Source organism: Sarcophilus harrisii, chromosome 4 (genome assembly GCF_902635505.1).
Source record: "Sarcophilus harrisii chromosome 4, mSarHar1.11, whole genome shotgun sequence".
In the NCBI taxonomy this organism is placed as follows: Eukaryota; Metazoa; Chordata; class Mammalia; order Dasyuromorphia; family Dasyuridae; genus Sarcophilus; species Sarcophilus harrisii.
Window position 1 is genome coordinate 142,988,562 of NC_045429.1, and position 25,044 is coordinate 143,013,605.

A 25,044-nucleotide genomic window follows, 5' to 3' on the forward strand; every position below is an offset into this window, starting at 1 on the left:
AAGATCTCTTTGGAATATGAGCCCAGTAGTAACATTGCTGGATCAAAGGGTATGCACAGTTTGATAACTTTTTGAGCATAGTTCCAAACTACTCTCCAGAATGGCTGGATGTATTCACAATTCCACCCACAATGTATCAGTGTCCCAGTTTTCCCACATCCCCTCCAATATTCCGCATTATCTTTCCCTGTCATTCTAGCCAGTCTGACAGGTGTGTAGTGGTATCTCAGAGTTGTCTTAATTTACATTTCTCTGATTAATAATGACTTGGAGCATCTTTTCATATGGCTAGAAATAGTTTCAATTTCTTCATCTTAGAATTGTCTGTTCATATCCTTTGACCATTTATCAATTGGAGAATGGCTTGATTTCTTATAAATTAGGGTCAATCCTCTATATATATTTTGGAAATGTCTACTTTCTTTTTTATATAGTGCTTCCCCATTCTCCTTTTTACCTATCATTTCTTTTGAACATAGTGTATTTATCTAGATACATTTTCTAGACCTAATTTCATCCCATAAAATCTTAGGGATACACGTAGGTTAAATTTGCTACCTTGTGTTAGGACATAGTCTAGTTTCCTTATGTTTGCTAAGCTTTGGAGTTTTGTGTATGGCTTTTGAGAGCATTATTTTATCCTACTGGATCTTAAGATTTAATGGATTTAAGAGGTACTTTGAAGCTTCATGTTCTCTATGATGAGATCAGCAAACGAGTGATCACTTGTCATCCCAATACCAAAAAAAAAAAAAAAATGCTGGTGTATATATCCAACCCTTTCTCTCTCCAGGTTCAGTCCCTGGTTTTAATTAGTTTCTGGTTAAATGTCTCCAAATTGTTGTATTTTAGGCATATCAACTCATCATGTTTTTAACAGATCTCTTTATCTTTTTCCTTAAGGTCCTTACCTCTTAATTTCCCCATTTCTGCCTCTGGCAACCAGCTTTGCCACCTCAGTCATCCTTGACTTTTCTCAAAATCTTACCAAATCTTGACAGTTCTAACTCCATAACATCTCTTGCAACTTTTCCCTTCTCCCAAATGATCACTATGGTAATCCAGCTTTTCCAACATTTTCCACCTCATCTGTTGTGGTAACCTTTAATTGATCTCCCTGCATCCAGTCTCTCTTATCTAATATATTCTCTATACAGAGGCTCAAATTACTGTTCCTGAAACACAGATCTAATCCTATCACTTCTCTGCTCAAAAATCTGTAATGGTTCCTTATTGCTTCTAAGATTTATATATATATATATATATATATATATTTTTTTTTTTTTTTTTTTGGACATTTTAAACCCAGCCTACACTTCCAGACTGATATTACTCTCCTCCTTCACACACTATTTGCTCTTCTTTTTATGTGACATAGACAAGACCCTATCTCTTTGCCTTTGGGTTGTCCCCCTATATTTAGAAGATATTCTTTTCACCTCTAACTTCCTGAAACTCTTAACTTCCTTCAAAATTTGGCTCAAGTTCCATATCCTATATGATGATGATCTCACAGTTGCTAATACATATTATTGCCTCTCTCATGACTGCCCCTGAAATTAATTTTGTATTCATTTTGAATATTTCATTTATTTATTTGTGTATTTATTTGTGTGCTTAGTGTTTCTATCCAACATTTAAGGTTTTTCAAAATATTGCATATCTGTCATATCACATCATTCTAATAGTAAACTGTAAAGTAGGAACTATATTCTCTTTTTGCTCATGAAGAAACTAAAGCTCAAAGAAGTTAAATTATGATTCCAGGGTTACAGTTGGGGGGAGCAGAGAAGAGGGGGAAAGCATTTAATAATCACTTAATATATGCCAGGCACTATGCTAAGTTCTAAGGCTATGATGTATAGCAGAAACAGTCCCTGTTTTTTAAAAAACTAATATTCCAATGTGGAAGTTAAGGTGGAAGTAATTTGGTACATACACCTTATAAACAGAGTAAATGGAAGGGATCTCATAATGAAAGCTACTAGCCGCTGGAGAACCAGCATAGAATTGTTTAGGTTTGGAAATTGATTGAGACCTGAGGAAGAAAGAAAATGTCAAGAAATTCAGATGTGGGAGATGAGGTGAATGGTGAAGATATTCACATAAATGGAAAGTTGGCATTTGCTAATAGAATCCACTCTGTGTTTAATCTTTGCTGTGATTCTTGATCTTGGGCAAATCATTTAACCTTTCTAAACTCCAGTTTCCTCATTTGTAAAATGAGAAGAAATATTTCTAAACTTTTTTCACTTCTCAGGCACATTGAGAAGAAACAGTATATAAATGTAAATTATTGTTTAATCAGAAACATTTTGAGAGACGTTCAGTTCAGTTTTGGAAATTGCAGTGTTTATGGTACATTCAGAAGTGATGGCCTAAAACTTGGGAGATGAGATGTGGACTGCATGAGATAATTGTTGGAAATTTATTGGGAATGAATCAGATTACCAAGAGAATGAATGTACAATAGGAAGAAAAAAAAGCTGAGGGTAGAAGCTGGGGAAACTATGAAAAATAAGGAAAAGGGAAAGGAAAGAAGACATATATCATATCACAGAGAACTATTTTGTCAATTTTTTTTCTTAAAATGAAAAGAGAAGATATAAAATCCAGAAAGTAAAAGTAAACATTTAATAAAGAGCCCTAGAGTCAATCTCCCTGATTACTTACTAGATAGAGTCAAATGTTCTTCTAAACTTTGTTAGCTCTCATTCATATAATAGTTTGATTGCATGAACTTTTAGGACCACATTATAGCAATGCCATAGTTCCTAAATCTATGCATGATTTCCTGAAAATATTTTTTGAAGCTTTTCTTTATTAGAAAAATGCGACTTCAATAGTCTAATTTAACAGCTACAATCTTAGATGGAATCTAATCCCTTTTAAGTAAAATGTTACCATTTAGGCATGACCTAAATGATCTTCCAATACCGTAGAAAAAACTCTGTTTTCATATAACTGAAACAAAACTAAACTCTAGAGTATACAATTAGATTGTGACCATCTGAAAGACCCAAATTAATTAAAAGAAGATTGCCTGAAAAAGTATTTAGATTTCTGTAATACCTTATAACCAGATAATGCAAGGCCATTATTTTGACAGTGCAAATAATTACAAATACACTTATAATCAACAGGAATAGTCATTTTAAAATCTTGTTCTGATCACTGGTCAAGAGCTATGTATGTGAATACTTTCTATACCTAAGTAGATCATTACCCTTTCACATTTAATGAGTTGAATTGATTACACACTTTTAGTTATTTTATATCTATTTCTTTATTTTTGGATGGGCAGCTAGATGGCAAACTAGATTGAATGTCAGGCTTAAATCAGGAACACCTCAGTTCAAATCCAGCCTCAGACACTGTTGCTGTGTGACCTCTGTTTGCCTCAGCTGGAGAAGGAAATGGCAAACCATTCTGGTATCTTAGGGGTCATGAAGAGACATGTGACTAAAACAACTGAACAACATCATCTTTGTTGAAATTCAGAGTAGTCTGATTCTTGGACAGTAGATAATTTACTGCCCAGCCAAATGAACTCTTTCAAGTTTTGTAAGTTCTGACAGAGTTTGGACTTCTCTGGCATAGGCTTCAAGAATGAAGAACAGCTGGCATATCCAGACATTCAAACATTTGTGATCTTATCAGCATGAATATTTCCTCAAATGTTATAAATCATAGCCCATATATGCATGCAAACCCTGTGCAGCTCTTATCCATATCCTCCCATAAGTTTGCCATAAGGGATCCATCCATTGTGTAGACTTCTCTTGATTTTTGACATCATGAAAATTCCAATAAAGTACCATCAGTTAGTGTTTCCTGTCCCCATGTAATTACTCCATCTATTTTTTTGGTCTATCCATTGCTTTGATATCCTTTACGAATCCTTTAGGATATAATATTATATCCTAAAATTATATTAATATAATATATAATACAATAATATATCCTTTATTTATATTATATATATATATATATAGTCCTCTAATTCTTTATGATCTCTGCATTAAAAAAAAAAGTTCTAGCAACCCTTTTGAAAGAGGCAGTGTTCCTCACTCCTCCCCAAATCCTCCCTCAAATAAAAGAAGAAAAAATGTAAACTAGTAACATACAAACATAGTTGTACAAGAAAAAACAAACTCTCACACTTGCCACATACAAAATATGTATGTCTTTTTCTACATTCTGGGCCCATCACCCTTTTATCAGGAGGTGGGTAGCATTACTTCATGAATTCTCTGGCTTGTCATTGCACTGATTAGAGTTCTTAAAATTTTTCCAAATTGGGTTTTGTTTGTTTATTTGTTTTACTGTGTTGTCTTAAAAATTGTTTTCTAGGTTTGACTTATTAAATTGTACATCAGTTCATACAAGTCAATCCAAGTTTCTCTGACACCATTCCTTTTGTCATATGGCATAGTAGTATTCTATTACATTCATACCATAATTTATTTTGCTGTACTTTAGTTGATTGGCATCTATTTTGTTTCCAGTACTTTTCCTACAATAAAAAAATTCTAAATTTTCTATCCCTTTGGATACTTTTATTATTTTTTAATTTTTTTAATATATTGTAGTAATATATCACTGAGTTTAGTGACTTTTGGAGCAGAGTTTCACTTTGCTTTCTGGAATAGATTTGCCAACTCACAGATCTACCTACAGTTTATTAGTCTTCCAAAGTAGTTGATTTAAATCTTTACCATTCTGATAGGTGTGAGATGAACTTTAGAGGTTTTTTAATTTGCATTTCCTTCTTTGTGATTTGAAGCATTTTTTCACATGATTATTAATCATCTTTTTTTCTTTCACTGAGGACCAACTATCTTTTCAAGCCTTTGACTATCATTTGGAGAATGTTGTGTATCTTGGATATCAGAGAAACTTGTATTTCCCTTTTAATTTTAACAGCATTGATTTTATTGGTGGAAAACTTCAATTTTATGTAATCATAATTGTCTTTTGTTTTTCTTTATCCTTTGTCTGCTCATGACTTTAATCTACTCATAGTTGCTAAAGGTATCTCCATTGTGCTTTTTTCAAATGCCTGTTTCTTAGGTAAACCAGATTTCATCTTAAAACTTTTCCTTTCTCTATCTTTTTGCTCTTGACTGAGACTTGACTCCCTTCTGACACAGTTTCCCTGACTATGCTATTCATACTTCCATTCATATCCTCCTACTTATTAAACATGGTTGGATAGTTAGATAACTCCTTGCTCCCCATTGAGACTTTCAGGTTTTTCTTCTTCCATCATTATCCAGTAACCTCTGCCACTTGGAAGTTCATTTAATTCACATCTATCACCCAATCAAGATACTGGTGGTTACAGGGGAAATTGATACTTGTAACTCCTAAGAATTTTCTCATTATTAGAGTAGTTTGAAGAAATATACATAGACAGAGAACATGGATGTGAAGGGGGAAAAAGAATGGGGGAGTACTAATAGAAGGGAAAGCAAATTGGTGAAATAATGAAAGGTAAAACATTTTTTGAGGAGGAACAGAATGAAAGGAGAGAGAGAAGGATAAAGATGGGGGGGGGGGGGAAATAAGGTAGAAGGGAAACTCCTAGTAATCATATCTGCAAATATGAATGGGATGAACTCAAATCAGAAGCTGATAGAAGAGTGTATTAAAAACCAGCATCCTACAACATGTTTCCAAAAAAAAAAAATTGAAACAGAGATACAAAGTAAAAGCAAGGTGCTGAAACAGAATCTATTATAAATACTCAGCCGAAATCAAAGAAAGCAAGGGTAGCGATCATAATCTCACGCAAAACAGAAGCAAAAATAGATCTAACTATGAGATATGCCAAAAGTTACCATAAACGGTGAAGTAATACCCAGTACTACACATAAATGCACCAAATGGTGTAGCATCCAGATTCTTAAAGGAGTTAGAGGAATAGGCAGTGAATCTATAATAGTGGAGGACCTCAACTTTTTCTCTCTAACAACTAGATAAGTATAACCAAAAATTATGCAAGAAAGAAGTTAAGGCAATGTCTATCATATCTTTTCTAAAATTCTGTTCATCTCAACTTCTTTCTTCTTTACTTTTGGTTATAGTTATGTAATAGATTCTGCCAAACATTTAAAGACCCATTAATCCCAAAACTATATAAACTATTTGGAAAAATAGGCAAAGAAGTCCTCTTGAATTCTTTTTATGACACAAATATGTGCTGATGCCAAAACCAGGAAGAACAAAAAAAAAAAAAAAAAGGAAAAATTATAAGCTCAACAATTATAGTCCAATTTTCCCATGAATATTGATACAAAAATTTTAAATAAAATACTAGCAAAGGTGGTGCAGTGGATGCAGGGGTCCTCAAACTTTTTAAATAGGGGGCCAGTTCACTGTCCCTCAGACTGTTGGAGGGCCGGACTATAGTAAAAACAAAAACTTTGTACTTTGTTTTGTGGGCCTTTAAATAAAGAAACTTCATTGCCCTGGGTGAGGGGGGATAATTATCCTTAGCTGCCACATCTGGCCCACGGGCTGTCGTTTGAGGACCCCTGGATAGAGTGTCAGTCCTGAAGTCAGGAGGACCTGAGTTCAAATGTGGTCTCAGACACTTAACACTTCCTGGCTGTGTGACCTTGGGCAAGATACTTAACCCCAATTGTCTCAGCAAAAATAAAATAAAATACTAGCAAGGAGATGATAGCAATTTATCACAAAGTTCATACATTATACTAGGTGGGACTTATATTAGAAAGATATCATGGCTTGTTCAGTATTTGGAAAACTATCAGAATATTGACCATGTCAATAACAAAACCAAAAAAAAAAAAAGTCACATGATTATCTCAACATAAATAGAAAAGGCTTTTGATAAAATGCAACACTCATTCCTATTAAAAACAATAGAAAGCATTGGAGTAAATGTTCAATATAGTATTAGAAATACTAGCTGTAGAAATGAAAGAAGAAAAAATTGAAGGAATTAAAATAGACGAAATAACTATAACTCTTTGTGGACAATATATATAGTAATATAAGGGAATCAACTAAAAAGCTAATTGAAATAATAACTTTAGCAAAGTTTCAGGATATAAAATAAGCCCACTTAAGTTATCAGCATTTCCATACATTATCAACAAAGCCCAGAAATGAGATAGAAGGATAAATTCCATTTAAATAACAGTAGACAATATGTTTTTTGGTCTGTTTCCTTTCATAACATGATTTAATATGGAAATGTTTTGCATGATTACACATGTATGACCTATATCAAATTGCTTGCATTTTCATTGAGGGGGGGTGCAGAGGGAGAAGAGAATAAGAGAATTTAGAACTCAAAATTTAAAGAAACAAATGTTTTAAATTGTTTTTATATGTAATTGGGAAAAAAATATTTTGGGGGAAAAGATGCTTCTAGCTTTTGTTTATAGACCTCTAGGACATTCTCCTTCCTTCTTATTCAGTACCTGGCTCGCATCTTGTTTTCCTCCCAGTTTTTTTCTTTTATTAGGGGACTTCTGTGTACATATTCCTTTCCCTTTCAACATTCTAACCTTCTAATTCCTCAACTTATTCATTTTTCATGATGTACTCCTCCACCTCACACACCTACACATAGAGTAGTCATGTCTTTGATCCACTATCTCTTTTCATGAACTCTGAAATTCCTTCATCTGATCATAATCTATTGTCATGTAGCCACATCCTCTGCCTTGGAATTCCAAACTTTTCTTTTTCCTTACTGATTTCTAGTCCCTCAACCTGTAGGTTCTTATGCCATCATCTCTGCACTTGGCTATACTCCCCATCTTGACCTTTAGTGAATCAATTTACTACATTATGCTTTTTGGAGGGAGTTTTTTCAAACCTCAAACCTTTCGTGATTCCCCTTTCACTCATCTTCTCAACAGGGAAACTTATCTCATATTTGCTGAAAAAAAAAATTAGGCCCTTCAAAAAGATCTTTTCTTTAAATTTTTCTCATCAGACATCACTCAAATGACTAGAAAAATGGTCATTCTCCTGAACAAGTTAAACTCCTCTTACATGCACAAATGATGGCATTCTATCCTCACCTTTTCTAACAGACTGCCCATTTGTCATCCCTATTGTTTAATTAATGTCATTAATCTCTTTCTCTATTGGCTGCTTTTCAAACATAATGTCTCCTTCATCCTGAAAAAACCCTTACTAGATTTGTCTGTTAACATTTATTTCTCTCTTCCCTTTTGTTGCTAAACTCTTTAAAAAGGCCATATACAATAGTGACAGATTTCAAAAAGATAAGAACTAATAAAATTGGTAACAGTTTTATTCATGTTAAATTAATGAATATGTGAATATTATCATAAGTAATGGGCTTCATCCTTTATAAGGTTTCCATTATTGGGGAGTATGGGAGTTGAATTTGTAGATGTTGTCTAGCCCTCCTTCACTCATAGTTCCCAGCTACTTTACCAGAAGATATAATAAATATAGAACTCTACCTTGACAAAGAGTTGAAGTTGGAAGTGGTTATCTCAATATGGTCCCAAAGGAAGTCACCACAGCTGAAACTCAAGGATCTCTCTTTATTGGATCTGGGTTGTTGACAAGAAGAAGAAGTAAGGAGTGTAGATTGGATTACCCTATTATGAAGAATGGAAGACCTTTAGTACATCCTATTACATGAAGTGCCCCGAGGGGACTATGCCTTCCCTTCTATCACCACTATTCTCCTCACATAGGGAAAGAAAGGAGAGAAGATCTATATTTGTACTGAGTCCATCATTTCTCTGACAGGAATTAGGTAGCATGTTACATTATGAGGCCTCTGGAATCATGGTCATTCATCATAGTTCTTTAAAGTGTTATTCCATAAATAGTTCTTTCTGTTTCATTTTGGATCAGTTCATACAAATATTCCCAGATTTCTTGATCATTCTTAGAGCATAATAGGATTTCACTACATTCATATACCATAATTTATTAAAACATTCCCCGATTAATGGCTAGTTTCCAGTTTTTTATTATCATAAAAAAGAGCTGCTATAAATATCTGCACATAGGTAATTTTCCTCTATAGTTGATCTCTTTGACATGTAGACCAAGTAGTGGTATTGCTTGGATCAGTGGATATACACAGTTTAGTAACTTTTTGAGCATAACTAGCCAAGAATGCCCAAATAGGGTCGCAAAGACTCAGATATGACTGAACAGAAATTGTGTACATAATCTGATAAATCTGTTTCTTAACTAGTATCAAATTATTTTGTTGATTACTAGTTAGTAATGTAGTGTGAAATCTGAAATAGTTGGGATCCCTTCCTTTCCACTCCCCCCCCCCCAATTTTTTCATTCCCTTGAGATTTTTTTACCTTTTATTCTTCCAAATAAATTTGATTATTGTTTTTTTCTATCAATGCTTTAGAAGTTTGACATAACATTAAATAAATTTAGGCAGTATTATCATTATTATTATATGTCTTTATCTACCTATGGGGAAATTAGTGTTTCTTCAATTTTTTTCCATGCTGCCTTTATTTTTATAGTGGTTTTTTTAATGGTTGTATTCATATAGTTTCCATGTATTTCTTGACAGGTACATTTCCAACTCTTTTACATAGTGTTGTTTTTTAATTGTAGTTGCTTTAAATGGAATTTATCTCTTCCTCTTGGGTTTTGTAGATAATATATAGAAAGACTGATGATAAACTATTATATAATTTGTGAAAAGTAATTTTCCTGGTACTTTATCTGTGCTTATTCCTTTAAATTGCCTTTTCTTTCCTTATTGCTAGAGTTAGCATTTCTACAACTGCCTTGTGTCACTCATGATTTTATTGGAAAGACTCTAGCTTATCCCTGTTGCTTTTAAATAGATACTATTAATTGTATTAAAGAAAGATCTGTTTTTATTTATGTTCCTGTTCACTAGGATTTACTTGTAATGACAAAATCAATCTCTGTGCAAAAGCAGCCAAAAATTTGAGTAGCATAATATTTATGGGCTCAGTTAAGGTTGAACAAGGTGGGGGGGACTCAGTAAAGGTTGAACAAAGTGGTGTTTTGCTTTCTGATTTCTGCTCTCATATTATAAACATGTGTGAGTGGAGGACCAAGCTAAGTGGCTGGAACATCCATAAGAGGTTCTCCTCTTTAGGGTTTTTATTAATTTTTAGTTCTATTTCCAGGTATGTTTATCTGTGTGTCTGTCTATATGCTGTGGGGTCTAGACCCTGATACCTATCCCTGTGCCATGGGAGGTTTATCCTCCCTCCTCCGGCCCCTTAAGTTTTAATAATTTTATACCATTTCTCCATTCACTTTAATGACTTGCCCTTAATTCAATCACTAAGGCACCTAGACTGTTGGTATAGGTATTTTGGAGCCTGGGGAAGCTTTGGTTTATGCTGATGTCTGAATTTGCTTTTTCTAATGCTCTCCTGATCCCTAGCTCAGAGTTTAGTATTCAACTACTATAAAGAATTTTGAAAAATGAAAGGACAGACCACATGAAATGGGCCCAGAGAGAGTCATCTCATTTGGAGGGACTTTCAGCTTCTCTCTAGGATGCTGAATTGGCTTTTTTACTTATTAAGGAGAACTCCTCTCCTCCCATTTCTTCATGTAACCACTCTGACCCTGGAGATGCAATTCATTCTCTTGACTGTTCCTCTCTGGTGTGTGGTATGGGTTTCTTCCCTTTTCCTGTTTCATTCTCCCCACTGCCTTGCTTGGGAGTGCTAGTGGAAGCTGAGGAAAGCAAGAACTGAGAATTTGATTCTGTTCTAAGTTTTTGGTTATTGGGTTTTGTTTTGGGAGTTTTTGTTTGTTTTTTAGTGGCCAAAGCAAAGATTAAAAATAACAAATATTACAAGAAAAAAAGTGTCTTTTGCATAATATACTTAGTGTCCCTTTTTGGGGGGGGACTCTTTTTTGGGGTAGTGATTTTACTGTTTAAAAATGATCCCCAAGCATGGTACTACAGTGATGACTAATATGCCTTTGGAGAAAATGCAAGTGTTATATAAGGTTCATTCAGGCATGAATTATGGTGCTGTTGGCTTTGAGTTCAGTGTTAATGAATCAGCAATATGGTACATCCAGAAAAAGGAAGAAAACCTCATTAATCTATAGGTGAGGTCAGTTCAGAAAGTGTTAAAAATAAATGTGACCCGAGATTCACAAGAACCTAAACATGTAGTTTCTCCTTAGGAGAAGGGGTTCTGTACCGTCTAATTTTGTTTTTGCTGTGAATTTATTGAAGATGACTACTGCAAATGATGAGAACTGACTGTATTTAATGTTGCTAAATATTTAATATAAAGAATAATGAATGGATACTTTGTTACCTCACTACTTTGTCTTGTCTCATCCTTGTCTCCAGGATGAAATGTAAAGATCTCTGGTTTGACATTTAAAGCTCTTTACTACCTGGATCCTAACTTTCCATTTTTGTTACACTGTTCTTACCTCCATATAGTCTCCAGTCCATCTAAGTTGACCCATTTGCTTTTCTTTGCACGTGACACATCATCTCCTATTTCTTTTCTTTGGACCTGATTGCCTCCTGTGCTTGAAATAATAGCTAATAATAGGTAACATTTTTGTAGTACTTACTGTTTTCCAGGTCAGCACAGTGGATAAAACATAGGGTCTAACTCAGGAAGATCTGAGTTTAAATCCAACCCAATTCCAAACTCATTATCTTTTCCTCTAAACCTTGCTCCCTTCCTATCTTCCATATTATTATAAATAGGGCAGCACCATCCTTCCAGTCCCTCAGGCTGTCAGGCCAGGAGTCATCCTAAATTTCTCATTCTCTCAGAGTTGAACCATTTCACCCCCCCCCCCCCCCCTTCCATTTCCAATCCATTTCCAAGCTGTTGCCCAGCAATTCATTTCACCTTTGCAACATCTCTCAAATATGCCCCCTTCTTTTCTCTCATACTGGCACTATTCTGCTGCAGGCCCTCATCATTTCATGATTGGACTGTTATAATAGTTGGCTCATGAGCCTCCCTCCCTCAAGTCTGTTTTCATTCCAGGTCCATCTTCCCTTCAGGTACTAAAGTGATTTTCCTAAAATACAGGTCATGTTATTACCTCCCCCTCCCACTTAGTAAACTGATGGCTTCCTCTTGCTTCTAGAATTAAATACCAAAACCCTTTATAATCTAGTCCCCTTCCATCTTTCCAATCTTGTTACACCTTAGTCTCTAACACATATTCTTCCATCCAGTAACACTAGCTCCACAAATAAGATACTCCATCTTGACTCCTGGCATTTTCTCTGACGGTACCCTATTTCTAGAATGTTCTTTCTCCTCCATCCTGACTACTGACTTCTTTGGCTTCCTTTAAGTTCCAACTAAACTAAAATCCCACATTTTACAGGAAGCTTTCTCCATCCCTTTTAATTCCAGTGTCTTTTCTATTCTGTATGTAGCTTGCTTTGTAGATATTTGTTTTTATCTTAAAATGTACACTCCTTGAAGGCAGAGAATTCCTTTTGTCCCTTTTTATCCTCAGCTTCTACATAGTATTTGATACATAATTGAAGTTTAAGAAATGTCTATTGATTTGTTAATTGATTACTTACCCTATTTGTATTTTATATTACTAAATTATTTACCTGTTGTCTTCTCCATTAGAATATAAGCTTCTTGAGGGTAAAGAATATTTTTTTGCCTTTATATTTATTTCCATTGCTTAGTACAGTACTTGACATATAGTAACTGCTTAATAATTGTTTGTTGATGATATTCCACTGCAAACTTATTGATATATTTGCATTATACTTTATATTTTTCAAAGTTAATTTACTCACTGATCCTTGCAGCATTTCTGTACATTTAAAGTAAGGAAAATGAAATATGAAGAGCTTGTGATTTTTTCCAGGCACACAATAATTCATTCCTGACTAGATTCAATCCTCTTTTCATTGTAATCAATTATAAATGTAATTTTTCGTTATTTTTAGAGTTGAACCATTTCAGCCGGGAAGAACCCGTCAGACCTCAAGACTTTATGAAGTACCTTTTGCTTGAGAGAATTCTGAAACTACCAAGTAGTTTTGACAGATATTTATATAAATGAATCCTTTGTGAAGGTTACACAGATAGATGTTTTCATGAAGAGAGGGGAAAAGCCGGAAGGGTATAGACAAATGAGGCCTAAGACCTTTCCTGCCAGTAACTACACTGGCAGTAGCAGGCAAATGTTGCAAGAAATACGGGAGTCTCTTAGAAATTTACCTAAACCATCAGATGCTGCAAAAGCTGAGCACAGTATGAGCAAAATGACAACTGAAGATCCTCGACAAGGTCGGAATCCACCCAAATTTGTGACATATCATAAAGCTTTGCAAGAAATAAGAAACTCTCTACTCCCATTTGCAAATGAAGCCAGTTCATCCACCAGGAGTGCTTCAGAAGTTAATCGACAAATGCTACAAGATATGCAAATTGCTGGATTTGATGAGGTAAGAACCTTTAAAAACACACTAAAATATTTCATTTATGTTGACCCAAGATTTATGTAGAACCAAGGATAAGGATAGAAATTAGAGCTGTAATTTCATTAATTTGGAAAAAAATTACAGATAGGAAAAGGCCTTTTATCAATAAGGTTATTATCTTCTCTACAACTTACAGTCTTAGAGTTAGCTAGAGTGGAAGATGGCAGAATACTGTCCACATTCCCAATCAGACTCATTTCTTATGGGCCAGTGGTTTGTTGACTTTTGGCTTAGAGAACCAGGAGGTTAAGTGCCTGATCAGGGTTAAACAGCCAGTATGTCAGAGGCTCATTCAAAGTGGATTTAAGATCAGTTTTTTTTTTTTAACAAGTTTAAGTATATTTACAAGATTAACTATAGGTTACGCTAAATGCTTTTTGAATTGCCTTCTAAACAAGAGCTGTGGTGATAGAGAAATGATTTGAATCTGAAGCATGAATATTAGTTGTATGTGTGTATATATATTTTTTTTTTTTCCTGTCACCCACAAAAATTTTTTGTAGTCCTCATACCATTTATTCATTTCCATGAACCTATTACCTTGGCATCTAAATACAATAAAAAAAACAAACAAAAAGTATCACAGACTTATTCTATTCTACCTGGAGTGGCCTTGGAATCCAAAGAACAGAGTCTTCAGTCAAAAAAATTTAGTACAGCTACAGGTATAGGGTTTGAGGGAGGAGAATGATTGTGTGAATATGAAGGATGATGTAAAAATGTCTATCTTTATAAGGCCAATGGCAAGGGGGGGGAGGGAATTTACAATGACATATAAGAAGTCAAGTGGTATGTTCAGTACTCAGGAATTGTAAATTTTCGTTGATGGGCAGCTTTCATCCATGTCAATATTTTTTAAAAAGTATAGCTAATTCAGTTGTTACATCATAATCTTTATAAACACTGAGAATCTCTTTTATAGCTTTTCCTTCACCTAGATTTCTTTTGCTTAGGTTTATATTAAATTGTCTCCTATTTCCTTATTATACACTTTGATTGGAAACATTGGAGGTGAAATAAAGAGGTTGTATTGAATTTGACCATCAATATTACCACAATAGATTGTAATAGTCAAGATTTGATTTTAATTTTTAAAAAACAAAATTGTTAAGGAAGTCAAGTTTATCACCAAACTATAGAGAAGAAACAGTTTATTCTACTTGTTATTTATCTCATTATTGCTGTTTTATATATAATTCCTACCTCATAGTTTTTGAATTTTTGTTAATTAGGTAATTTACATAATATACATCTACAGAATAGTGCATTTTTAATCCAATAATGATGAAAGGGAAAAGTGATTTTAAAAAATGCTCTGATGATCTAAGGGTGTTGTTGTTGTTTTATGCATGTTGCTGGGGGAATGGTGAGTATTTGCATAGAAACACGTGGCTCATTAAAATATTTAAAGGAAAATGTGTTTAAAGTACACAGGGAATAGATAGCAAAACTAAATGGTTGAGGATTTCAATGTAATATCCCTTTCAGAACTAGATAAATTTAACCAAAAAGATGAGCCAAAAGAAAGTTAAGAACTCAATAGAATTTTAGAAAAATTAGATGTGATAGGTCTTTGGCAATTTAGGAATCAAAATGATTTGTGTGTATTTCTTATCTATATGTGGTATCTTTATAAAATTTTTTACTAGGGGTTGGTTCACCAAACTCTAATGTAGACTAAAGCCAACTTGGCAGTTGTTTTCAGACATTCCCTGAGCTAAGAATGGTTTTACATTTTAAAATTAAGTTTTATTATATTTAAGAATGCAAAAGGCATTCTTAGCTAGAGGAAGTGTAAGAAGATGCAGATTTGGCCCTCTATCCATATATAATTTTCCAAACCCTTTCTAGAGCATAAAAATCTCAAAATAATATGGAAAATAAGAAAAATGAAACACATGCTTTATGGACCATAACACAAAAATTTTCCATTGACATAGTTCTTTTGAAGAATAGGGTTCAATATAAATGCTATTAAATAATTTAATCCTTAAAAAAAAAAAAAGTGAGTCAAAGAAATAATAGAGCTGAATGGATATTTTGTAATCAAAGAAAGTGACAAGAGTGAGACAACATGACAGAACTTTGAGGTATATCCAAAATAATCCCCAGGGTAAAATTTATATCTCTAAATACTTTCATCAATAAAAGAGGAAAGAACTGATCAATGAAGTAGACACACATTTTTAAAAAATAGAAAAACAACAAATCAAGAAAATTCAATTCAATGCAAAAAAATAGAATTTTTGAAACTCAAGTAAGAAATCAGTAAAACCTAGGAATTTCAGAGGGGAAATAAATTTATAAAAAACAACCCATAAAACATCAACTGGTCTTATCTTTTTTTTGAAAGGAAAAAACACATTGTTAAAGAAATGTTAAAGAAAATTAAAAAGGGAAATGGAGAAACAAATTAGTAAAAACTTTTGCTCGATTATATGCCTAAAAAAATTCAGAGTTATAAATGGAATGAGTGGATATTTGAAAGATATAAAACTGTTAATAGCCAAATTCATAGAACAAGAAATAGTTTAAATAATCCAGTCTCATTGAAAAATTGAACAAGTTATGAATAAACTCTAAAAAGGGGGGAAAAAAAAAACATGACCAGATGAATTTACAAGTAAATTCTGCCAAATGTTCAAAGAATCCAAATAAGAAAAAAAGAAATCCAATCAAAATTTTTCTGTAATTAAAGATAGTCTTTATTTCTAACCTTGACATGGATAACATCCCTTATTTTGTAAACAATTCAGAAAAAAATAAGATTCTGTTTTCTATAATGTGCTATATAAATATGAATTTTCATAGTGTCATCATCATCTCCATAACAATGTTAATAAGATCACATTTCATATGTGTAGTGCTTTGAATTATGAAAATTCATTAACTCTACAAATATCCTGCATTTCAAAAATTGGCTAGTCAAATCCAGTCATGCTGATTTTTACCTTGGCAGCATCTATTGCATTCATCCCCTTCTTATTATTCATATAGCTATCCTTGGTTCAGGTGATTATCATTTCTTGCAAGCAAGAAAGCCTTCCTAATCAGTCCAACTTATAAAACTTTGTAATTGGTCTCTACCATTCTCTGTTTTCTCCAATTACTATTCCTAAAGCACAGATTGGACCACATCATTCTACCTCCTAAGAAGCTTCAGTGGATCCATATTGCTTCTGGGATAAAATAGCACCTTCTTTATTTGGCATATAAAGTCATTCACACTCTAATCCAGCCTGTCTTTCCAGACTTGGCTTAGATTGCTCTCCTCTAGTTTCATCATTATCCTCTTTCTAATTCAAACTGAACTGCTAAATGTTCCTTCTTCATGACCTATCTCTCATTTCTATCCCTTTGCATATGCTTTTCATCTTGGTTGGAATATATTCCTTCCTTACCCTTTACTTCACAGATGCCTAACTCTCTTTAAGAGTCTGCCTAAATACTACTTACTTCTACAAGGTTTTTTTCTTGTTGATACTCTTCAGTTTTTCCTCAAATTACTTTGTATCTTCTGAACTTACTTTTATAATTTTGTATGCTATAATACAAGCCCATTCCTTCTGCTTATCTCAAACAGAGCTATTCTAAGTCTTCTTTGGTAGCAGTCTTTACATATTACTACAAGTATTTTTTCATCACTTTTACTTCTGAAATAATATCTCTAATATGAAACCATTCTACATTAAACAGAAGAACTGACTGAGACATTTTGATATATGGAGAGAACTTTAATGGTCTATAGATCTAAAATTCCATTCTAGTCTACACTTAATTAGCTTTTGTTACCCTAAAAAGTTCCTTAACATTGTTGGTACTCAAGATAATTTTCAGAATTCAATTCTATATCCCAGTGTTATATCACTCGATTTAAAATGAGAATTCCATGACTGAAATCCTCAGCTTTGGCCAACCAGCATCTACCTCTGGATTATTCAGGAGTGCTCTTTAATACATCATTTTCACATTTTTCTTCTACTGTCTTTATTTCTTTTATGCATAGCTACATTAGTATATTTGGTTGTAAGCTCCAAGATATACCAAAACAATGTAGTTCTTTCTGTATAGTGCCATGTTCAATTAAATATTTAATAAATGTTCTTGATGGTGAAGGTATTTAATAAAAATGCCTTAGTTCTGAAAAAAAACTCCAGCAAGTTAAATAATTACCTTAAGATCTTCTTATTAACTACATTGTTTTTTATATCAATTTGAAATACCATAACAAAGTGAATAGAGTGCTGGATTGGAATTGGGAAGATTAGGATTCATATCCGATATCTGACACTTATATAATGCTTTGCCCTGGCCAACTTATTATTCTATCTCTGTTTCAGGCAAATCCAATATAGGAATGTGGAAGAGGGAATTACTATACTGAAAATTTACCAAATTGATGAAATCACATATATTGCATCTTTATATATGAAATAAAAGCAATAGAAATAATGTAATTAAGAACAAAGCAGTTCATTTTAGGAGAGGGAGTTTAACAAGTGATATTAAAAAATTCAAATATGGTTCAAGAGTTTTTTTTAAATTAGGAGATTATGTAGTTTTTTAATAGACCATTTTCTGTGATTAGGTCCTTGTGTTTAAAATTATGGTCGTATCTAGGACATCTCAGACAATACATTTTTCCTCAACAATTTAGAAGAATTGAATTCTTTCCCTTTTTGTAAACTTCCACATAGGATATGGTTATACGAGCACTTCGGCAAACTAATAATAAAAGTATAGAAGCAGCAATTGAATTTATTAGTAAAATGAGTTACCAAGATCCTCGAAGAGAACAAATGGCTGCAGCTGCTGCCAGACCTGTTAATGCAGGCCCCAAACCACCAGGTATGTTAATCCACTTTTTTCTGTATTATTTCAAGACAATATAAGCTAATCAAGTAGCTTCCATTATCACATAAGTACTTGTTTTAAGTTTTCTTCTTTGCTTTTAGAAAGGAATTTTTAAAAATAATTCTAGAAAGTGATAAGCTTGATTTAGAATAACTTTGTAATAAATTTTTCTATTAAATTTTACTCTAATTTGTCATCATAACATAGAGTTCTCAAAGGCAATACCAAGGGAATTTAAAATGTGATTATGGGCCTGGCAGTGGTGCTGCATCTTTCATTTAAGGATCCAGAGAGTCTTACAATGCTGACACCTAGGTGAATGGTTTGCAGCCACAACAATTCTTCAGGACTGTCTACTGAAGCCTAGAAAATTATAATCTATTCTGATGTCAGGAATACTCACATGAATGAAATTATGGGTTTTTAAAGAGCTAAAGGGAAGTTATAATGTACCAGAAATGCTGCTACTGGGTTATGCTGTAATTGACTTAAAGGCTTTTTTCTCCAGTCACTAAGTGTCTTTCAAACTATTCTTTCATAAATTTTTTGTTTTTTGTTTATTTTACTAATTTGTAATTGCAAAATTCTAATTTTATTTGGTGCCTAGCTATTATCATTTGTTCTCTTTTCTCTTAAGTATGAACTGAATTGTATCAATGTCACTGTTATCAGTCATAATTTGAAAGAAAGTAAATTTAGTTAACAGTCACAGTATTTTTGGACCAACATTTACAAAAATTCTATGGCTTTTTATCTCTCTCTCTCTCTCTCTCTCTCTCTTTCTTAATCAGGGAATGTACAGCAATCAGTTAACCGGAAACAAAGCTGGAAAGGCTCTAAAGAATCTTTGGTCCCTCAAAGACATGGCCCACCACTGGGAGAAAGTGTAGTTTTCCGCTCTGAAAGTCCTAACTCTCAGACAGATGTAGGAAGACCTTTATCAGGATCTGGTATAGCAGCATTTTCTCAGGGTCATCCTGTCAATGGACAGAGAGTGAACCCCCCACCACCTCCACAAGTAAGGAGTATTACCCCTCCTCCACCACCTCCAAGGGGCCAGACTCCCCCTCCAAAAGGTACACCTCCCTCATCATGGGAACCAAATTCTCAAACCAAACGTTATTCTGGGAACATGGACTATATGATTTCTCGTATTTCTCCAGTACCACCTGGCACGTGGCAGGATAACTACCCTCCACCATCTCTAAACACTTCCCCATTGAATCCTTCTAGTCAGGGACAGAGAGGCATTAATTCTGTCCCTGTTGGCAGACAACCAATCATCATGCAAAGCTCTAACAACAAATTTAACTTTCCATCGGGAAGACCTGGAATTCAAAATGGCAGTAGTCAGAATGATTTTATGATGCACCAAAACGTTGTCCCTGGTGGCTCTGTAAGTCGTCAGCCTCCCCCTCCATACCCTTTGTCTCCAACCAATGGACAGAGTCCTTGTACTTTACAGATACAAACTGGGGGACCTGCTAATTCTTCACCATACACAAATGGAAACATTCCTTCATCTATGATGGTGCCAAATAGAAACAGTCACAATATGGAACTTTATAACATAACTGTACCTGCATTACAAACATCCTGGCCTCAGTCATCATCTGCTCCACCCCAATCATCACCTAGTAGTGGACATGAGATCCCTGCATGGCAACCTAACATTCCAGTAAGATCAAATTCTTTCAATAATCCATTAGGAAATAGACCAAGCCACTCTGCTAATTCTCAGCCTTCAGCTACAACAGTAACTGCTATTACACCAGCCCCTATTCAGCAACCAGTGAAAAGCATGCGTGTCTTAAAACCAGAACTCCAGACTGCTTTAGCACCTACCCATCCTTCTTGGATTCCACAACCAATTCAAACCACACAGTCAGTCCCCTTTTCTGAGGGTCCATCCTCAACTATGGCAGTTATGCCACCTGTTGCTGAGGCTCCAAATTATCAAGGCCCTCCACCACCATATCCAAAACATTTACTACACCAGAATTCCTCTGTTCCTCCTTATGAATCAGTACCCAAACCTAGCAAAGAGGATCAACCTTGTTCACCGAAGGAAGATGAAGGGGAAAAGAATTATGAAAATACTGATAGTGGAGATAAAGAAAAGAAACAGATTACAACTTCACCTGTCCCTGTTAGGAAAAATAAGAGAGATGAAGAGAGAAGGGAATCTCGTATTCAGAGTTACTCTCCTCAGGCATTTAAATTCTTCATGGAGCAGCATGTGGAAAACATACTCAAGTCTCATCACCAACGTCTTCATCGTAAGAAACAACTAGAAAATGAAATGATGCGGGTAAAGCATTTTTTAAAATCTCCTTTGAAATTGTGCAAACATATGAATACATGTTTACTTAAAAATGATATTGCCAGCATATTTACATTTCAAATTATTGACATATAAAAATAATACAAATTGATTTTGATTAGCTTTAATCTTCTGAGCATTATCACAAACTTCATAGCATTTTAATTTTGTATTTATTATTCACATGGTACAGTCTTTCATGAATTTTGGCTTGCATCAATTTGGATGTCATTACATTATATAGGTTTTACATGATTTTAAACTATGGAAATTGGTAAGATTATTTTTTTAGAATTTTGCATGATAGTGTGCTGTGTTTAAAAACCGTAAACATAAGGATTCTTTTCCCTTTTGCATTATTAAGCAGTTAGTAGAATTAGTAAATTTTTGGAATTGACCTTGTTGGAATCTATTAAATTTCATTTGAAAGTTTGACAAGGAAAATCCTTTTGTTTATTTTTCATCTCACAATCAATTTGTTAGAAAGATTCAATATAGCATGTGTAATTTATTAGTTACAGAAAAATTAAACTGCTGTATTTTTAGTACAAATAACTTTATTTTCTCATGAAGAGATACCACTTATTCTAGAGATATAGTTTGTGATTTTCTACTTCTAATTCAATTACTTTTTCATTTGTACATATATTGATAATCATTATAGCTTGGGCACATGAATTTCTCTGTGCCTTTATTATAGTTTTAATATTGAAATTCTGTGATGTGTTTTGAATTTATTAAATAGTCCCTTCATGAGGTTTTATGTCTTTAAATTACAGCTTTTAAAATATATGGAAATAGGAACACTTTCATTTAATTTGATCAAGCCATTTGATTTAAATTATATTTTTAAATTTGTGTATTTCACAGTATTTATATTAATTTTATCAATTGAATTTTGTTGTTTTGATAAATGCCTTTAAAATATTTTTGACCTTTATGTAAGATTTCTTACTAAAGTCTGTCTAGGTTTATTTTCTTAGTTTATTTTTCCTTTTTCCTCTTCACTTTCACTAATAGCTGATTTAAACTATTAAGGTGTTGGAAGCTTTGCTGACTTCTGTAGCCTCCATTACTGTGTAGGCAAGTAAGACTTCAGAGCAACAGTTCTATATTAAGACTAGCATGACGCCCTTTTTAAAACTGCATGAAAATATGCATCATAACAGAAGCATGAGGTTGCTATATTTTAACTAGTATTTAGTCTTAAATTTTCTTCTAATTTTTAAAATTTAATTCCATTTCTCTATAGAACTTTTTATTATTTTATGTATTTGTGGAGAAAAAAGATGTCATTCCCTCTTAAATTCTCCATCTAATAAGTTCTTTTTTAAAAAAAAGTTTTTAGCTGATCTTTTCTTCTTTCCCTTTCTATATAATCTTGTGTTGGATTGCATATTGTTTTACATTATTTGTTAGTGAATGAGTCTAAAGTAAAAACCCAAAACAGCCTTTTTCATCAGGAAAGAAGTATTTCTTCCAATATATTTTAATAAAGAACCATCAGGATCATCCCTATTTTAGTTCCCTAGGAAGATAAAGGGGAAAGCTGACTATTAATATTAAAAATTGTTGTCTTGTTTCTCTTTTAAAGTGGTGATTAAAATAGATGGTTAGGCTGGGAGAAGCTATCTACTTTCATTCTTAATACATTAGTTGCAGAAGAATCAGCCAAGCTGGGGTGAAACTAATTTTTTTCTTCATTGGAGGAGGAGAACATAGGAAAAGCCACCACCACCACCTGTTTCACAGCATTGGATAGAAAGGCAAAATGGGCCACCTCAAATAAGAGAGAGGAGGGGTATTTGAGGGTTTAGCCACCCTACTAAGTTGGGTGCATTTTAATAGAGGGTGAGTGTCTCTCACAGTTTAGTCATGATTTGGGATGGAATATGCATGGAAGGGCAGATGAGAATGCATGTTGAAAGATGTCTTTTGTGGGACTTAGCACATGGAATGTTTTGGTTTGGGCGAGTGCCTTAAGGAGAGTAAGGAAGCTGACCATCATTCTGTCCTTGTTCCTAATAGCAGAATCTTGTGAGCACACTCACCTTGTAAATCATGTTTTAACTATTTCTTGAAATGCACATCTGACATTTAATTTTTTTTCTTGTGTCTTATAGAATTCTAACATGCTTTATTAAAAATTACTCCACACTTAACCTTCAAATTACATGCTTGATTTTTCTGTGTATTTCTAAATGTATAACAAAAACAGTAGGGGGGAAATCTTTCAGTTTCACTATCTAATAATTTGGTGTTTTTTTGTTTAGGTTGGTTTATCCCAAGATGCTCAGGATCAAATGAGAAAGATGCTTTGCCAGAAGGAGTCTAATTACATCCGTCTTAAAAGGGCTAAAATGGACAAATCCATGTTTGTGAAGATAAAGACACTAGGAATAGGTGCATTTGGTGAAGTTTGCCTAGCAAGGAAAGTGGATACTAATGCTTTATATGCAACAAAAACTCTGCGGAAGAAAGATGTGCTGCTTCGAAATCAAGTTGCCCATGTCAAAGCTGAGCGAGATATCCTTGCAGAAGCTGACAATGAATGGGTAGTTCGCCTGTACTATTCATTCCAAGATAAGGACAATTTGTACTTTGTAATGGACTATATTCCTGGGGGTGATATGATGAGCCTGCTAATTAGAATGGGTATCTTTCCAGAAAATTTGGCAAGGTTCTACATAGCAGAACTTACCTGTGCTGTTGAAAGTGTTCATAAAATGGGCTTCATTCATAGGGATATTAAACCTGATAACATTTTGATTGATCGTGATGGTCATATTAAACTGACTGATTTTGGCCTCTGTACAGGCTTTCGATGGACACATGATTCTAAATATTATCAGAGTGGTAAGTAAAAGTCATAAAAACTATTTTCCTTCATCTGTATTAATATGGACTGGTAAATCAGGGTGATAAAGTGGAAAGATTAAAAATTTGGTAGCTAAGGTCCTGGGTTCTAGTCTTGTCTCTGCCTTATAACTTTGAATGATAATAATAACTGTCATCTTAATAACTACTTACATTTACATAATGTTCACAGCAACACTGTAAGGTAGGTAATATGCAAGTATTATATTCCTGAAAAAACCAAGACACCAAAAAGTAAAATGTCTAGGGCAAAAGTACTAATAAATAAAAGTGCTAATAAATGTGTGTTTTTTAAACACACACACACACACACCTTTCTGACTCACAAGTTCAGTGCTAATCATTTAACCCCTCTGAAGGTTTTAGTTCCTAATCAAAGACAGTGAAGAGTTTGCATTGTACTGGAGAATCGTTATTATATTAAAATTATTTTTTTATCATTATGTCCTTTGCTCCTTCCTTCCTCCCTCTTTCCCCTTCTTTTCTTCCTTCCCTTCTTCCCCCTTTTCCTCCTTCCCTTCTTTCCCTCTCACCCCTTCTTCCTTCCTCTTTTCTTCCTTCTTTCCTTCCTTCCTTCCTCTCTTCCTCCCTTCCTTCCTTCTCCCTCCTCTTTCTTTCTTGGCAAGGTAGGTGCAAATGGAATTTCTAAACAGAAAATTAAATACAAAATAAATTTTAAATTATTTCCTAGGGTTAGGACACTAGCAGTTGGAAGCATCAAGATAAGCTTCCTGTGGGATGTAGCAATTAAGCTGTACTTTGGAGAAACCTAGGGATTTAGTCAACTGTAATTGAGGAAATATATCCAAAACAACCTATATGAAAATACAGAAATTTATCTGAAATAGAGTCACATGGAGAAACAAAGCAGGCTAATTTGTGTGTAATGCACAATTAAATTTGTCAAGTAGAATATTGTGAGACCGTTCTGTGACAAGTAGGAGCAAAAAGTGAAGGGTTCAAAGACCAAAAAAAAAAAATTTTGTATTTCTCCTAAAGGCAAAAATTAGTCACAGAATCTTTTTGGATGGGAAAAAAGCTCTTTCTGCACAGCTGCCAAATGGACATCACTAAAGCATAGATCCGAAGAGAATTTTTTTGTTTTTGGCCTTTGAACAGTTTTATCAACTCTAAAATGAGAAGTTTTGACTACATGGTCTCTGAAGGCTCTTCTAGTACAGGATTTATAAACATACACTCAATATTTTTATTTCAAGTATCAGTTTAAGAGAAGGCAGTGCTTGCCAGTTCAAAAGTAATGGCTAGATACTGATTATCTCTTTAATGATGTTAGTGTTGTCCAAGTTGAAGTTCAAGGACAAATCTGAAGGTTGGAAAAAAAAGGTTAGCGAGAAACCTAGGCCCAAAGTGTAGGTAACAATAGCCTTGTGGCTATTCTATGACCATTACTCATCCATCCCAGTTAGGCATGGTGTACTCCAGGGTTCTGGCTTGGGGCTTATTCTCTATTTCTCATTTTAGAGTTGACAAAACTGTGGCC

At 33.9% G+C, this 25,044-nt stretch overlaps 1 protein-coding gene across 2 annotated transcripts in view; it reads left to right on the forward strand.

Moving 5' to 3' along the window:
• Positions 1 to 25,044, forward strand: part of LATS1 (large tumor suppressor kinase 1) — a 39,416-nt gene that overhangs the window by 8,785 nt on the left and 5,587 nt on the right. The window contains exons 2-5 of one of the 2 annotated variants that reach the window (XM_031937637.1): positions 12,953 to 13,453; positions 18,187 to 18,337; positions 19,135 to 20,654; positions 22,940 to 23,522. In XM_031937637.1, the coding sequence (XP_031793497.1) occupies positions 13,103 to 13,453; positions 18,187 to 18,337; positions 19,135 to 20,654; positions 22,940 to 23,522 (2,605 nt within the window). In that variant the 5' untranslated portion in view covers positions 12,953 to 13,102. Of the gene's footprint in view, positions 1 to 12,952; positions 13,454 to 18,186; positions 18,338 to 19,134; positions 20,655 to 22,939; positions 23,523 to 25,044 lie in introns of those variants that run through there. The other variant, XM_003769530.3, reaches the window with a different exon arrangement.